The 15,765-nt window shown below is 46.2% G+C and overlaps 1 protein-coding gene across 2 annotated transcripts in view; it reads left to right on the plus strand.

Moving 5' to 3' along the window:
• Nucleotides 1–10,533: 10,533 nt before the first annotated feature.
• The window catches only part of AGO2 (argonaute RISC catalytic component 2), a 141,244-nt gene continuing 136,012 nt past the window's right edge, over nucleotides 10,534–15,765 (plus strand). For both annotated transcript variants that reach the window (XM_054018346.1, XM_054018347.1), the window contains exon 1: nucleotides 10,534–10,677. In XM_054018346.1, coding sequence (XP_053874321.1) covers nucleotides 10,623–10,677 — 55 coding nt within the window. In that variant the 5' untranslated portion in view covers nucleotides 10,534–10,622. The remainder of the gene's footprint in view (nucleotides 10,678–15,765) is intronic.

Genomic DNA, 15,765 nt, shown 5'->3' on the forward strand with positions numbered 1-15,765 from the left:
ACAAAGGCCTTTTGCAGGATCTCAGCCTATTGGTCAAAGGTGGTGGGGAGGTGGTGACCTCACAGAAAGATGCTGACATCAGCCAGGCAGGATAGGGGCGCAGGGCCAGGGAAACCTCAGAGACCCCTGTGGCTTTCCTTCAGCAAGTCTCCTTCTCAAGGTCTCTCTTTGAGGACTGAGAGAGTATTAGGGTTCACGTACGTGAGTTCGAGGAGGAGCCTCTTTTGAGCTTTCTCCTTTCCTTTTACTGATTTTGCTAGAAAACAGATGTCCTTGTTTATAAGGTAAGAGTCTCCGAGAGGTTTGGAACCTGTTCAGTCTGATCCACCTGGTGCCAGCTGAATTCTAGTCATGGAAAACACTAGTTTAAGGTGGCAGAATTTTATTCCCCACCTGGGATTTTGTCCCATACAATCACTGGGGACATTAGGGTTTGTCCTTTTCGTTTTACCTTTTCCTCCATCCCTCCTTCCTTTCTCTTCATCTCTTCCTTCTTTTGTCCTTTCTCCTGTTCCCCTCCCAACACCAGGAGGGGTGAGGCGGGCTGGCTCCAACTGGCTGTAGGATCTGCTGCTGCAGGGGCTGTGGGTTAGGAGTGTTCCTCTTGGGGAGGCAGAGGCAGAGCAGAGAATGAGCTTGGCTGGAGTCAAGTTCTTCTTGTCCTGGTTAAGTGGTGACTGGGCTTTTAAGGGGACCATGCTCCACGTTCATGCCTTCCTGTCATCCTGGAGCAGCTGGGGAAGCAAGTCCTCATGGAGGGCCCTGCCCATATCCCTGTTCTCCAGGCTCCCTGGGGGGCAGAGGAAATTAAGGGTCTAGCTCTAGCTTCTATCCTCTAGCATCTCCTGCAGAGCGGATGAGGGGAAAAAGAGAGTCCTGGCCCACGGGGCACTGGGAGCTGGCAGGAAAATGTTGATGGAGTCCCCTCTCCCTCTCACTTCCATTAGAACTGAGCAGAATTCCCCAGGATGGGTCACCACGTGGCACAGTTGGCTCTGTTGATCAGTGACCCAGCCAAGGACATCAGCCGGCAGGGCAGGGAGGGGGTTTACCGGCTCTACCAGCTGCTGCTGCACCAGAGGGGTAAGGAACCCAGCTGGGAAATGACACCCGATAGAAGAGTGAGACTGGGACCCCAGCCAATTTCTCTCAGACTGACCCCGGCTGGAGGATGAGTCTCTGTCTGTCTCTTTCTCTGTTCTACACCTCTCCCCTGCAATTCTGTTGGGCCAGGCACGCAGCAAGGACTCTGCCCACTGTGCAGCCACCAATGGGATTGGAAGGACACAAGCACTGCAACCAGAATGACAAATGTGTGTGTGTGTGTCTCTCTTTCCCAGGGCTGAGCATCCATGAGGCCGAAGATCTGTGGTGCTGGGACTGGCACCAGGACAGCAGGCTCCTGGGCTACAGGAACACAGCCAGGGTCGGGGAGGTAAGGACACTCTGCCAGGGCATGAGACAGCTCAGGGAGTGGGGGTGGCTGGGTCCCCTACAGTGGCTGCCTCCAGGGGCCACTAGATGGAGATGCCGTTCTAGCCCCAGGAGTTGGAGCCTGGCTCTGGGCAATCTGCTAATGCCTCACAACCTGTTGGTTTTAGATCTTCGGAAAGTTCTTCTTGGAAGGGCAGAGAAGACTCTTCCTCTGGATGGCAGTGCTGGCCATCCACAACCCCCTGCTGCGTGTCCAGCGGCAGCTCTAGGCACCAGCAAAGCAAGCACCTGCTTGGGACAGCCCATTTGCAGGGGCAGCAGGGATCCAGCATGGCAATTGAGAACCAACAGGGTCCCCTGGGAGCTGTAGTTCGTTGGTTAGCTCCCTGCCTATAGAGCCAGCCCTGGAGCAGGGAAAGAACTACATTTCCCAGCATTCCCTTGGCCGCTACCAACAGGAAAGAGGGGGAGGGAGTGAGGAAGCTGAGACCTCATGCTGTAGCCTGCTGTGAATGGAGAGCTGTGCTGTGAGTAGGGATTCCATATTTTAATATTCAAAAAATAGGACACTCCATGGGGAGGGAAGGTAGCCCCACCCTGTCCCCATCCACTCCCTCTGACTGCCCCCCCCCAGAAACCCCAACCCATCCAATCCCCCTGCTCCCTGTCCCCTGATCACCCCCTCCTGGGACCCCACCCCCTATCTAAGCCCCACTGGTCCTTGTACCCAACTTCCCCCTTCCTCAGACCCCCCCCCCCAACTTCCCCTCTAGGACCCCACCCCCTACCTGTCCCCTGACAAAGCCCTGGGTCTCCCATGCCTATCCAACTGCTGCCTGTCCCCTAACTGCCCCTCCAAACCCCTGACCCATCTAACCCCCCCCTTTTCCCTGCCCCTGACTGCCCCCCCAAGTCATAATCTATTCTGTAGTTGGGGTAAATATGAAGATACTATGCTGAATGAATAGTTTTGTATGTGAGAATTTGAGAAAGCTGTTGATATAAGCAAGATTACATCCCCAGGTAAAGATAATATATGTAACATAATGCTTCTCCCTCAAACTACTTTCAGAGAGGTATTTATCTTGAAATTATTCAACACTATATGGGAGAAAAGGGTAGAAATATGCAGCAGTAATTCCAATACAAAAAAAACAGGCAAACTATTCCCAAAACTAGATACCTATAACCCAATTGCCCTTGGTAAAATTATGGAGAGACTGGTGAATGAAAGATTGGTTCCTATTTGGAAAATAATGGCATTAAAGATAAGGTACAGAGTGGTTTTAAGAAAGGAAGAAGCACTATTGATTACATTGCTAAATTAGAAACTGAAATACAAAAACTTATGAGGCACAAGGGTTTCATGATAGCTGTCTTTCTAGATATTGAAAAGGTATACAACATGCTGTGGAGGAAGATCATATTGCACAAAGTAAGTGCACTAGAGATGGGAAGAATGTAGGGTAGATGAGAATTTTTGAGTAAAAGGATCATTCAGATCAAAGTTGGGAAAGTTATGCCATATATACAATATTAAAACTGGTACACCACAGGATAGTGTTCATAGAATTGTAGGACTGGAAAGAACCTTGAGAGATAATCTAATCCAGTCCCCTGCAATGATGGCAGGACTAAGTATCTAGAGCAGGGGTTCTCAAACTTCATTGCACCCCATCCCCTTTCTGACAACAAAAATTACTACATGACCCCATGAGGGAAGCCCAAAGCCTGAGCCTGCCTGAGCCACACTACCCCAGGTGGTGGGGCCAAAGCCCAAGTCCCACCGTCTCAGGCAGGGGGGCCAAAGCCCAAGCTCCACCACCCTCGGTGGGGGGAGGGGGTCAAAGCTGAAGCTCCAGGGCTTCAGCCCCAGGCATGGGGCCTGTAACCTGAGCCCTGCCACCCAGGGCTGAAGCTTTGGCTTTGGCCCTAGGCAGTGGGGCTCAGGCTTCGGCTTTGGCCCTGGGCCCCAGCAAGACTAAGCCAGCCCTGGCAACCCTGTTCAAATGAGGTCATGACCCACTTTGGGATCCAAACCCACAGGTTGAGAACCACTGACCTAGACCATCCCTGGCAGGTGTTTGCCTAACCCAAGGATAGGCAACCTATGGCACACGTGCCGAAGGCGGCACACGAGCTGATTTTCAGTAGCACTCTCACTGCCTGGGTCCTGGCCACCGGTTCGGGGGGCTCTGCATTTTAATTTAATTTTAAATTAAGCTTCTTAAACATTTTAAAAACCTTATGTGCTTTACATACAACAATAGTTTAGTTCTATATTATAGACCTATAGAAAGAGACCTTCTAAAAACATTAAAATGTATTACTGGCACACAAAACCTTAAATAAGAGTGAATAAATAAAGACTCAGCACTCCACTTCTGAAAGGTTGCCGACCCCTGTCTAACCTACTCTTAAAATTCCCTAATGATGGAGATTCCACAACATCCCTAGGCAATTTATTCCAGTGCTTAACCACTCTGACAGTTAGGAAGTTTTTCTTAATGTCCAACCTAAACCACCTTTGCTGCAACTTAAGTCCATTGCTTCTTGTCCTATCTTCAGAGGTTAAGGAGAATAAATTTTCTCCCTCCTCCTTGAAACTACCTTTTATGTACTTAAACTGTTATCATGTCCCTTCTCAGTCTTCTCTTCTCCAGACTAAACAAACCCAATTTTTTTACAATCTTCCCTGATAGGTCCTGTTTTCTAGACCTTTAAATAATTTTTGTTGCTCTGAGCCCCAGGCGCCTCCCATGGGCTGAAGCCCTGACCCCTGGCACCTCCCGTGGATTTGAAGATATTTACCGGAACTCTGCTCTGGTGGTCTCCAGCTGAATTTAAGCCCAGCTGACTGTTACTTATCACCTTATTATCTTCTAGGTGTTTGCAAATTGATTGCTTAATTATTTGTTCCATTATCTTTCTGGGTACTGAAGTTCAGCCCAACCTTATTTAATATGATAAATGATCTCCCAAAACAAGTGCTGCAGTAGGTATCACTCAATTTGCTGATAATTGTGCTCTGTGGATTAGGAACAGAAATACTGAGGCAGCAGAAAAGAGAATCAACAAAGCATTATGATAGACCTCTGAGGAAATGCATGGGGTTTCAAGGTCTCCCATTGCTAACACCAAAGGATTGATCTTTACAAAAAGGAAAGTTACAAAAGAACGTAAACTGTATCTGTATGGAGAACAAATAGATATAATTAAAAGTTCAAATTTTAAGGGGTAATAATTGATACTAAATTATTTTGAAAAGATCATATTAACTAGGTTAAAGATAAATGTACAGGAAGGATTAACCTGCTTAAAAGTCTTGCTGGGACTGGGACTAATTGGGGCGGGAGGAAGGGATAAGAAAACATTGCTGATGCTATACAGAGTCTTAATCAGACCAGCTTTTGACTATGCTTTCTGTCAGCATCAATATCAGAACTTAACAAATTAGATTTAATACAAGCCCAGGCACTACGAATTGTGTGCTGTAAATTTATTACAACATTATATGAGCGCTACAGATAGCTTCTAATGAAATACCTGTTACAGTATGAATGAAACCACTGGACCTAACTTTCTGGGCCAAAGTTAATGGAATCTGCAATGATGAAAGTACCAAACATTTGAGGATTGTTGGGAATTCAGTAGGTAGAACTCCATATGCTGTTTGAGTTAGTGTGGATGCAGGAGAAACAAGGGAAAACTGAATGAAGTCAAAACTTTTAGTCATTGGAGAATTATTTGGACTTGTGACTTGCCATCCATGTGGATTTAGATTTATTTGATAAACTTAAGGGTAAAAAAGAGACAGTAAATATTTAAAATGAAATGTATCAGTATATAGATAAAAAGTACAGTAGGTTTCCTCAAATATATATACAGAGGGGAACCAAAAAAGAAAAAAACAAGTAGAGTAGGGGCAGCATATATTCAACAAGGACAAGTGCAGAGTCCTGCATTTAGGATGGAAGAATCCCATGCACTGTTACAGACTAGGGACCGAATGGCTAGGAAGCAGTTCTGCAGAAAAGGACCTAGGGGTTACAGTGGACGAGAAGCTGGATATGAATCAACATATCCATATAACAAGTGTGCCCTTGTTGCCAAGAAGGCTAACGGCATTTTGGGCTGTAAAAGTAGGGGCATTGCCAGCAGATCGAGGGACATGATCATTCTCCTCTATTCGACATTGGTGAGGCCTCATCTGGAGTACTCTGTCCAGTTTTGGGCCCCACACTACAAGAAGGATGTGGAAAAATTGGAAAGAGTCCAGCAGAGGGCAACAAAAATGATTAGGGGGCTGGAGCACATGACTTATGAGGAGAGGCTGAGGGAACTGGGATTGTTTAGTCGCAGAAGAGAAGACTGAGGAGGTATTTGATAGCTGCTTTCAACTACCTGAAAGGGGGTTCCAAAGAGGATGGATATAGACTGTTCTCAGTGGTACCTGATGACAGAACAAGGAGTAATGGTCTCAAGTTGCAGTGGGGGAGGTTTAGGTTGGATATTAGGAAAAACTTTTTCACTAGGAGGGTGGTGAAAACTTTTTCACTAGGTTACCTAGGGAGGTGGTGGAATCTCCTTCCTTAGAGGTTTTTAAGGTCAGGCTTGACAAAGCCCTGGCTGGGATGATTTAGTTGGAAATTGGTCCTGCTTTGAGCAGGGGGTTGGACTAGATGACCTCCTGAGGTCCCTTCCAACCCTGATATTCTATGATTCTATGGTTGTATACCAAAACTTGGAATTAGCTAATCTAAAAGAGTATCTGATAATGTATATGTCTGACAGCTGAGGTAGTAGCAATAATGCTAATACTAAATTGGATCTGGGATGTATGCCCAGCAGCAGCAGTCATTTTTTCTGATTCAATCTCAGGCCTTATGGTGATCTTAAAAATAAGGGGTGTTTCGGTATGTAGAAGTGACTTAATCAATGAAATTATATTTCTATTAACAGAGTTAGTTCAGATGGGGATACATGGAGCATTACCTTGGATCCCATCACATGTTGGGGAAAATAGGGAACAAAATGGTGGACAAAGCAGCTAAAAATGCTGTAAGAAATGGAAGAATTGACACAGAAATACCATTGAGTAAACAGGAATTAATTTAAAAGGAATAGCAAAAGATTTGGATTAATGGAAAAAGAGGAAGTTGTTTGTTTGTTTGTTTTTTGACTTGTGCCCTAGAGTTGAGGACTATGACATACCTCAGAGCCTGGATAGAATTAATGAAGTGTTTTTGTTTAGAGTACTAACTGGCCACTGTGGCTTAAACAAAAATCTTTTTCAAATAATTAGACACACAGATGGACTATGTGAACTAGGTGGAAGAAACATTTATTCACCTTTTATAGGTATGTAAAAGTTCTGATTTTTAAAAAAGGGAGAAAAGCTTTTTTTTGAGGAATTCAAATGTATTAAGGTAAAAAAGTTACTCCATTTTCCCAACGTTTTTTACAATGTATTATTACCAAAAAGGCACTATTACATTACCTAAAAGACACATGACAGACCAAGACAATATAAACCACTAAGTACTGAAGACTTGTAGTTGGTGGTGGCTATAGAATATTCAGTCAAGTCTGCTTTGCTATAAAAAAAGAGGAAAAAGAGAGAAAAGAAATGGATGGGGCTGCAGGGAGGAGAGGAAGCTTGCAGTTGTCATCTTAGCATATGCGCAATATGCCTCAGGTGGCACATGACCAGGATTCATCACCGAATTTGGTCCACTGGTTGGATAACTCTCTGGAGACGAAGAAGCTCCTGGGATCCTCTCCTGAGTAGAGAAGTATGGTTTCAAGCGGAGTGCTCCAGGGGTTGGTCCTGGGGCTGGTTTTGTTCAACATCTTTATTAATGATCTGGATGATGGGATGAATAGCACCCTCAGCAAGTTTACTATGACACTAAACTGGGGGAGAGGTACTTAGGAAGGAAGAATCTCATGTACCACTACAGGCTGGGGACCGACTGGCTAAGCAGCAGTTTTACAGAAAAGGACCTGGGGATTACAGTGGACGAGAAGCTGGATATGAGTCAGCAGTTGCCAAGAAGGCCAACGGCATATTGGGCTGTATTAGTAGGAGCACTGCCAGCAGATCGAGGGACATGATTATTTGGCACTGGTGAGGCCACATCTGGAGTATTGTGTCCGGTTTTGGTCCCCCCCACTACAGAAGAGATGTGGACAAATTGGAGAGAGTCCAGCGGAGGGCAACGAAAATGATTAGGGGCTGGGGCACATGACTTACGAGGAGAGGCCGAGGGAATTGGGGTTATTTAGTCTGCAGAAGAGAAGAGTGAGGGGGGATTTGATAGCAGCCTTCAACTACCTGAAGGGGGGTTCCAAAGAGGATGGAGCTTGGCTGTTCTTAGTGGTGGCAGATGACAGAACAAGAAGCAGTGGTCTCAAGTTGCAGTGGGGAGGTCTAGGCTGGATATTAGGAAACACAATTTCACTAGAAGGGTGGTGAAGCACTGGAATGGGTTACCTAGGGAGGTGGTGGAATCTCTGTTCTTAGAGGTTTTTAAGTCCCGGCTTGACAAAGCCCTGGCTGGGATGATTTAGTTGGGATTGGTTCTGCTTTGAGCAGGGGATTGGACTAGATGACCTCCTGAGGTCTCTTCCAACCCTAATATTCTATGATTCTATGGTAAGAGGCCAGAGGAGACATGAAACAGCCCCTGGAGTGGAACAGTCTCTGGTGGGAAGCTCTGACAAAGGAGCAGGATCTGGTCTTCCAGGAAGTGTTCTTTTAAGGAGCAAGGCAGGGAAAATGAAGCAGAAGAGGGGTAAAAAAAAATCAAGCCTGGCAAGGGCAGAAGTTGGCTTAAGTTGGTACTTCATGTTTGGGATTTTGTTGTGGGATTCTAGGGAGAATCCTATGAGTCCAGCCCCTGAGAGAAAGGTGATCTTAGAGGGGCTATGGAAAGGCCCTGCTGACAGGCTCATGTAGCCAGAAGCCCACGGATGTAGCAGAGGTGGGTCTGATGTAGACTAATATTGTCTCCTAGCTACAGAGACCTTGGACTGGAACCCAGAGAAGTGAGCACGAAGTTTCTCTGATATAAGGGGATAAGGACAGAGCCTAGAGCTGACCTTCTGTGATGATATTTGGATTTTTATTTATTGAACTCTGTTACACCCAAAAGGGATGGACTTAAATTGTGACCTGGATGGAGGGCTGAGTCACAGGAAGAGATGGGTAACCAGAGTGCTGTTGGTAGGGCATGCCAGTTGTGGAGGGAGGTAGTACACCACACCTGGTCACAAAGAGGTGCTCCATCAGTGACATACAGCCCCCAGCTAAAACCTCTCCAGCGCATTATCCACGACCTACAACCTATCCTGGAAAATGATCCCTCACTCTCACAGACCTTGGGAGGCAGGCCAGTCCTTGCTTACAGACAACCCCCCAACCTGAAGCAAATACTCACCAGCAACTACACACCACACCACAGAAACACCAACCCAGGAACCTATCCCTGTAGCAAACCTCGTTGCCTACTCTGTCCCCATATCTACTCTGGCAACAGCATCAGAGGACCCAACCACATCAGCCACACCATCAGGGGCTCATTCACCTGCACATCCACTAATGTCATATATGCCATCATGTGCCAGCAATGCCCCTCTGCCATGTACATTGGCCAAACCGGTCAGTCCCTCCGCAAAAGAATAAATGGACACAAATCGGACATCAGGAATGGTAACATACACAAGCCAGTAAGTGAACACTTCAATCTCCCTGGTCATTCTATCACAGATTTAAAAGTCACTGTCATTGAACAAAAAAACTTCAGAAACAGACTTCAAAGAGAAACAGCAGAACTAAAATTCATTTGCAAATTCAACACCATTAATCTGGGTTTGAATAGGGATTGGGAGTGGCTGGCTCACTACAGAAGCAGCTTTTCCTCTCCTGGAATTGACACCTCTTCATCTATTATTGGGAGTGGACTACATCCACCCTGATTGAATTGGCCTTGTCAACACTGGTTCGCCACTTGTGAAGTAACTCCCTGCACTCCATGTGTCTGTATATAATGCCTGCATCTGTAACTTTCACTCTATGCATCCGAAGAAGTGAGGTTTTTACTCACGAAAGCTTATGCCCAAATAAATCTGTTAGTCTTTAAGGTGCCACCAGATTCTTTGTTGTTATTGACATGACTGATTAATATTGATAATCTGCAATGTGACTATTTATAATTCTCTCATGTTACTAAAAACAATGCAGCACCCTGCTCTTTTATAACAACTTTTTATGTATTGGAAGACTGTTATCGTGTAGTCTCTTCTCCTCTCCAAGCGAAACAAATGCGGGGATGGGATCTGCCTGCTTTATATGTGGGGTCTGAGAAAGTCAAATCTCCAGGGGCGGAGATTTCCTCTGTTGAGGAATCCCAAAAGTAGGCAAGGGTGAACTGTGTCCTGGCCTTCTCCCTATTGGCCAAGGGTTTCCCACAACTGGGCTTACCTCAGCCGAGGGAATTCCCTCTCAGCTGCGTAAGGAGCTGCCTCCAATCCTGCCCTAAAGGCAAGAGCATCAGTCAACCATTTTAGAGTGACCCAGCAGAAGTAAGGAGAGAGGCCCTTTTCCTGAAGAAAAGCTGCCACGTAGGCAGGACAATACTCCACGGGTGACCCCAGGCTTATGAACCTTCTCCTGGTCTTTGTCCTATTGCACACAATGGTTTCTTTTCTTAAGGACGGAAAGACTTTCAGCTAATGAAACTCTTTGGGCTCAGACGACGTGATCGGATGGCCCCCTTGGGTAGTGGGGAAGGGGGATGCCAGTGTCAGCGGGGACGTGTCGTTGTCCCTCCAGTGCGCACAGAGGGAAGGCCGGTGGGGGCCGTCGCCTCAGCGAGGCGGGGAAGTTCAGTCGCTCTGCTCTGGGGGCTGCAGATCCGGGACGCTGAGGTGGCTGTCCCCGCTTCCCGCCAGTAGAGGGAGGGACGAGAAAGAAGCCGGAGGGAGGAGCCTCCGCCTCCCCCGTGACCAGCCGGCTCCTCCTAGCCCAGTGCCGCTGAGTAACCTGGTTTCCCGGCTCGGAGTCGGCCCTCCTCCCTTCCCTGAGAGTCGGTGCAGCCGGGGCTCGGGCTAGCTCCCCAGAGCCGCTGCTGAAGTAGGAACCGCCTGCCCTGCAGAGAGGCGCCGCCGCCTCCTCACACGGAGACATGTATCCAGGAGCAGCTGCTGCCGCCGCCTCCTCCTCCCCCTCCCCTGGACCCGGTGAGTCCCCAGCCACCCGCTACTGCCCGGCTCGAGCTGGGTTTGAACGCGTGGGACCGTTGGTGCGCGAGCCACTCTGGCAGCGCGAGACGCAGCGCGCGTCCCCCGCGAGCCGGGGCTGTGGGGTCTGTCTGGGGGAGAGCGCGCGAGGTGCCAACCGCCCAGCACTGGGGGAAGGGGGGGGCGCGAAGCCCGCGCGAGCCCCGGAGCGCGCGTCGGCTCCCCACCCCCCGGCCGGGGCCTTATGGAGCCTCTCGGAATGGCCGCGCGGCCCGGCTGTGTGCTGTAGAAGCGGGCGGGGAAGGAGGGGTCAGGCCGCCGCCGTCCCCTCCTCCTCAGGGAGGGATCGAGCGAGCGTGCGTATCCTGAGGCCTCTTTGTGGGCAGGGGTCCCTTCCTCTCGTTGCCGCGGAGGGGGCTGTCCCCGGAGGTAGGGAAGGCTTCGGGTGTAGGCCGTGCGGGAAGCCTGCGGGTGCGGGGAGGGGCTGCCTGGCTGCAAAGCAGCCGCAGGAACCCGGGGGGCCTGCTCGCCTCTTTCACCCTAGAGCTTCGCACGCAGACACTGGGGTGACAAGACCGTGCCCCGTTGCTGACCCTGCTCAGGACCTCTTCCACCAGCCAGAGGGGCCACTGGACGTGCTGGGGGCACAGGGCATGGCAACAGCGGGGCCGTTGTAACCACCGTGGTCGTCATTGCATGGACTAGGAAGTCCTGTTGCTGCCCCCACAATGGACTGGTGTCACCAGTCAGGACCCTGCTAATTCCAATACACCCTGCTGCCAGTACTATATGTGCTGGGGTCACTGCCCGGGAGCTTGCCATGGCTGTCCTATGTCCCCTCAGGATCATTGTTGCAGGAGTTGATGTCCCTGCTCCAGAGTGGGAATTCAACTCACTACTTGGAGCTGCACTGCTGCCAATATTAGACATGCTGTGGTCACCACTGAGGGCATAACGGTTAGACATGCTGGCATTGCCATTCAGGGTTTTGAAGCTCCGATCGGGTTTATAACATTAGCATGAAGCCCTGCCACTACTGCTATGGCAATTAGGCTTGCTGTGCTGGAGTGGTGCAAGTGAGGGGGAATTCACCAGTTTTGGTGGGTGTTGTCCTACTGTATCATGTGGTGATGAATAATCTTTCAGTGGTGCTGGAACCCATCAAGAAGAAGTGAATGGGGACTAGAGAAGAAATTTATCCAAAACAAGTTCATGTCCCCAAACAAGTTTGTAACCAGCAAGTGAAAGTGTGAGTTTGTGTGCCCAGGTCATAAAAACAAAGAAGAGTAAATATTGATCAGAGCAGGGACTGGAGCCCAGGGGTTCTCCTTCCCAAATGCGTGCCCTCACCACCAGGCTATAGGATCAGTCTCACTCTCTCTGGGCCAGTGAATATTTAGTTACTAATACAAAATGGAACAGCTTCAGCAGGAGAGATTGAAACAGACCCCCCGCCCCCCCCAGAATAGCTAATAACCTGGTGGTTGGGGTACTCCCTTGGGAAGGGGGAGACCTGAGTTGATGTCCCTGCTCCAGAGTGGGAATTCAAACCTGGGTCTCCCACATCCCAGATGAATACCCGAAGCACTAGGCTACTGAGTATAAGGGAGGCACTTCAGTTTTGTGACTGGCTCATAAGCCCCCTTATGAATCTAGTCTAACAAAGCAAAATGTTCTATTGTGACACTTATGGAACTTTTTTCCTTTTTTTGGACAAACAGTATGGCAAAACTGATACAAATTCACTAAATGTTTTGGTCAATTCAGATCTGCATTTGTGGTAGGGAGGTGGGGGGAAGTTTAACAAAATAAATTGCACCTAGCTCTAAATTTCATCTCCTAGCAGAGAAGGAGGGTGAAGATCTAGGAGGCAGGGCTTTCTCACTCAGTGAGATGAAAAGAAGCTCTCTCTTAGCAAGGGAGTGGGAGCTGTGCTTTTCTTTCTTTTAACCCTTGGAGCTCAGGCCTGCTGTTAGACATACTGGGGAAACTGATTATGCTGTGTGTAGCATCATCGAACTCAAGATTCTGCTTTTGCTGTGCACGTGTGTTTGTGCCCTGCTACTACAGACACCAGTGCTATTATTTGCACGCTCCCACTTATGCACACTGGGGCCTCTGCTTGCATCCCACTACTGCTGCCAGGTTCATCTCATTCACCCTCAATAGACATTCAAAGGTCATGGCTCAGAATCTGCCATTGCTGCCAGGACTACTCTATCCACTTCCTATTTGACACACCTCCATCACAGTTCTCTATGCTATCTTGCTATTTTTTTAAATGAATGCATGCTGGGGTTACATTCACTCCATTGAGCTAGTTAGTGTATGGTTTGAGTGCTCACTACACATACAGCTGGATCAGAGTTAAGAGGTGTCCATAGAATTGCCCATATGTATGTCTGTCACCACTTAAATACTGTGCACTTAAACCTCACTGCTGTCAGAGTTATCAGACATTGCTGCTGCAATATATGCACACAAGTAGCCACCTCTTTATTCAGATTCCATCACCAAACTTGTCTCCATAGTCCACTCAGCTCTTGCCATTAGGATCTCTAGTCCCTTTTGCCAATCCAGTCATTCATTTGTCAGAGGGTTTGCTGTTAAATCTCCAGTCCCCAGCATTTAAAAAAAAAAAAATTTGGATCCTGTGTCTTGCTACTTCTTGTATTGGTACTAAATGTGGCAACTTAATTCGAACAGGCTGGTATATAGGGGGGGGGGAGAGGGATTGTGCTTAAAAGGGATTTTGGTAGAGAGACAAAATTTGTTTGTACCAATCCTAGCTTTCATCTAAATGTTCTTTGAAAAGGGATTAGAGAGGGTATCTTGATGAGGGGCTTCTCTTTCTGTCCTCATTCCCAAAGTGTTTGTCTTGGATTCACAACTTGGCTGTGACACTTCATTTGAGGGTATAAAGCCTAGTGCTTTACTACTTAGTTTTCTTGCAAAAACGTTACTCAAAAATGAAAGTTTCTAGAACACAATAGGAAAATCCTGTCTTTAAAAAAAAAAAAAAAAAAAAAAAGTTGATTGCATGATCTTTAAATTCTGCATTCTAGAAGGTCAGGGCAAGCCAAGAGAATATAGTACTGTTTGTTAAACTAATTAATCTTTATATTTTGAGTAATTTGTAATAAAAGATGTAGCAAATTTAATCTCTAAACTTTTAAATTACAATGTTTAGGGTGCCCTGATACCTCCTAGAATACTTCAAAGAAAATTCTGTTCAGAAACAATTTCTGTAAAGCTTACATTTTATATATAAATTGTTTTGTCTCTTTCATTTTAGGACACTTGCTCTTTTTTAAACCTGATGTTTCTGAAATCTGCTCCAAACAGGATTATTGCTTCACATTTAGAATAAGAAAGAACAGATATATTTGAAAATGCATTCTAAGAGTTTGAGAAACAAGTTTTTCTAAGTTCTCTTTAATGTGTCATTGGTTCTCTAAGTCTATCAACAGAAACAAAGTTATGGCCTTTTATTTGGTAAATAACATTTATAGCAATGCTTGGGAGGGTTGTCACTTTAAGATTCTGTTTTCCTCTGTCAACATTGAAATTAACTTTGAGATCTTTCTTGGATGATTTCTACTCATGTAAATTGCTTTTAAAACTGCTCCCCTGTTAGTGTGATTGGTCAGAAGCTATTCTTGTACTCTAATTCAGAGGGTTTTATTTTAAAAGCTGGCAAATGTAAACTTGACAAGTTTGAAATAATTTTGTTGAGAAATTGAGTGAAAATAGCATGCATTGATTTTTTTTTCTTTTTAGTGTAACAGGACTCTTTCCCCACCCCCCAATATGCTTAAAAATCAGGAACTAGTTTCTGTTTTGGTGGAGTTGCCCAGTAGCTTGTTCTTGTTGGGAGACTCCATGTAAATTACAACACCTAATGGCTGACCTGTGCACTAATGGATTCTGTGGCCTCTAAAACTAATTTTTGGGGGGATTGTATGTAGAAATGTACAAATGTTTTACCTGGTTTTTGGCATTTCAGGCAATTAGGATGTCTGTTTTGCCGTTGTGTGACAATTTTTATACTTGGGGTTTATTGTATTGATGATTTACTATGGGAGGATGCTAGTTATCTGTTCTGAAAGACCATTAGGGACACTTGCCTGAGTTGGCACTGGACCATGCTATAAGGATCAGTATTGTACTTTAAACTAAGTGGCTTCAACTGTCTTGTCCTTTTATATCAACAGCAAGGCTTTCCTTGGTTTAATTCTACAAAACCAAAAAAACCCAAAACCTATGTTGAGAACTTTAGTATTGCAGGGTTAAGTGCACAGATGACAAAATGTGCATTAAACTTAACTCTACTTTGTCAGTTTGTGTGAATACATTATGATTGTTGTTTCTCCAACTTAAATTTCTTCCTACAGTCTTAGTTACATGCATAGAGTATAAACAGTTACAATGTGCTAAGCTCACTGCCATCATGGTTAGTACACCTTTGATTTAGATATCTCAAACTTCTGAGGTGTATATTTTTATAATTGTCAGCACTAATAGTATGGCTTATCAACCAGCTGTACATCCTGAAGGGATGAGGTAATTACGGCAGTGAAAATTAAGGTGGCCTATATATGCAAAAACACTGTATTCTTGTAAACTTCAAATGTAGTATGTTACTACTCCATTTTTCATGTAAATGGCATGTAGCTTCTGGCATACAGTTAGTATACACTTAGTATACAGTCAGATTATTGTAATGTATACATAAAGGAAGGAAAAGTTAAGGTTGAACTTTCCTGACTTGTGTATGCTTAATTGTGCAACCTTAATGTTCTTTTAGAACAGCTTTTATGTGGAATTACATAGGACTTTTTGAGCAAGAGGATAGAAAAAAGGGAAAGCAAGAGAAACTTAACTATTCAGGATTTTGAAGCTCTGCTGGCTTACAAAAATTTGACAATGTGTATAAATTCCATTATACAGAACTAGTCAGTTGAACATCACAGGCAGCTTTGTCCCACTCAGGAGGACTGCAGAAGGGAACCCTTGCCTCCACAGGTTCTGCTGGTGCATATGAGCACAGCTCCCTCCCAGGCCCTTTAAGTATATACTACCTCTTCC

The sequence above is a fragment of the Malaclemys terrapin genome, chromosome 2 (assembly GCF_027887155.1).
Source record: "Malaclemys terrapin pileata isolate rMalTer1 chromosome 2, rMalTer1.hap1, whole genome shotgun sequence".
Taxonomy (NCBI): Eukaryota; Metazoa; Chordata; order Testudines; family Emydidae; genus Malaclemys; species Malaclemys terrapin.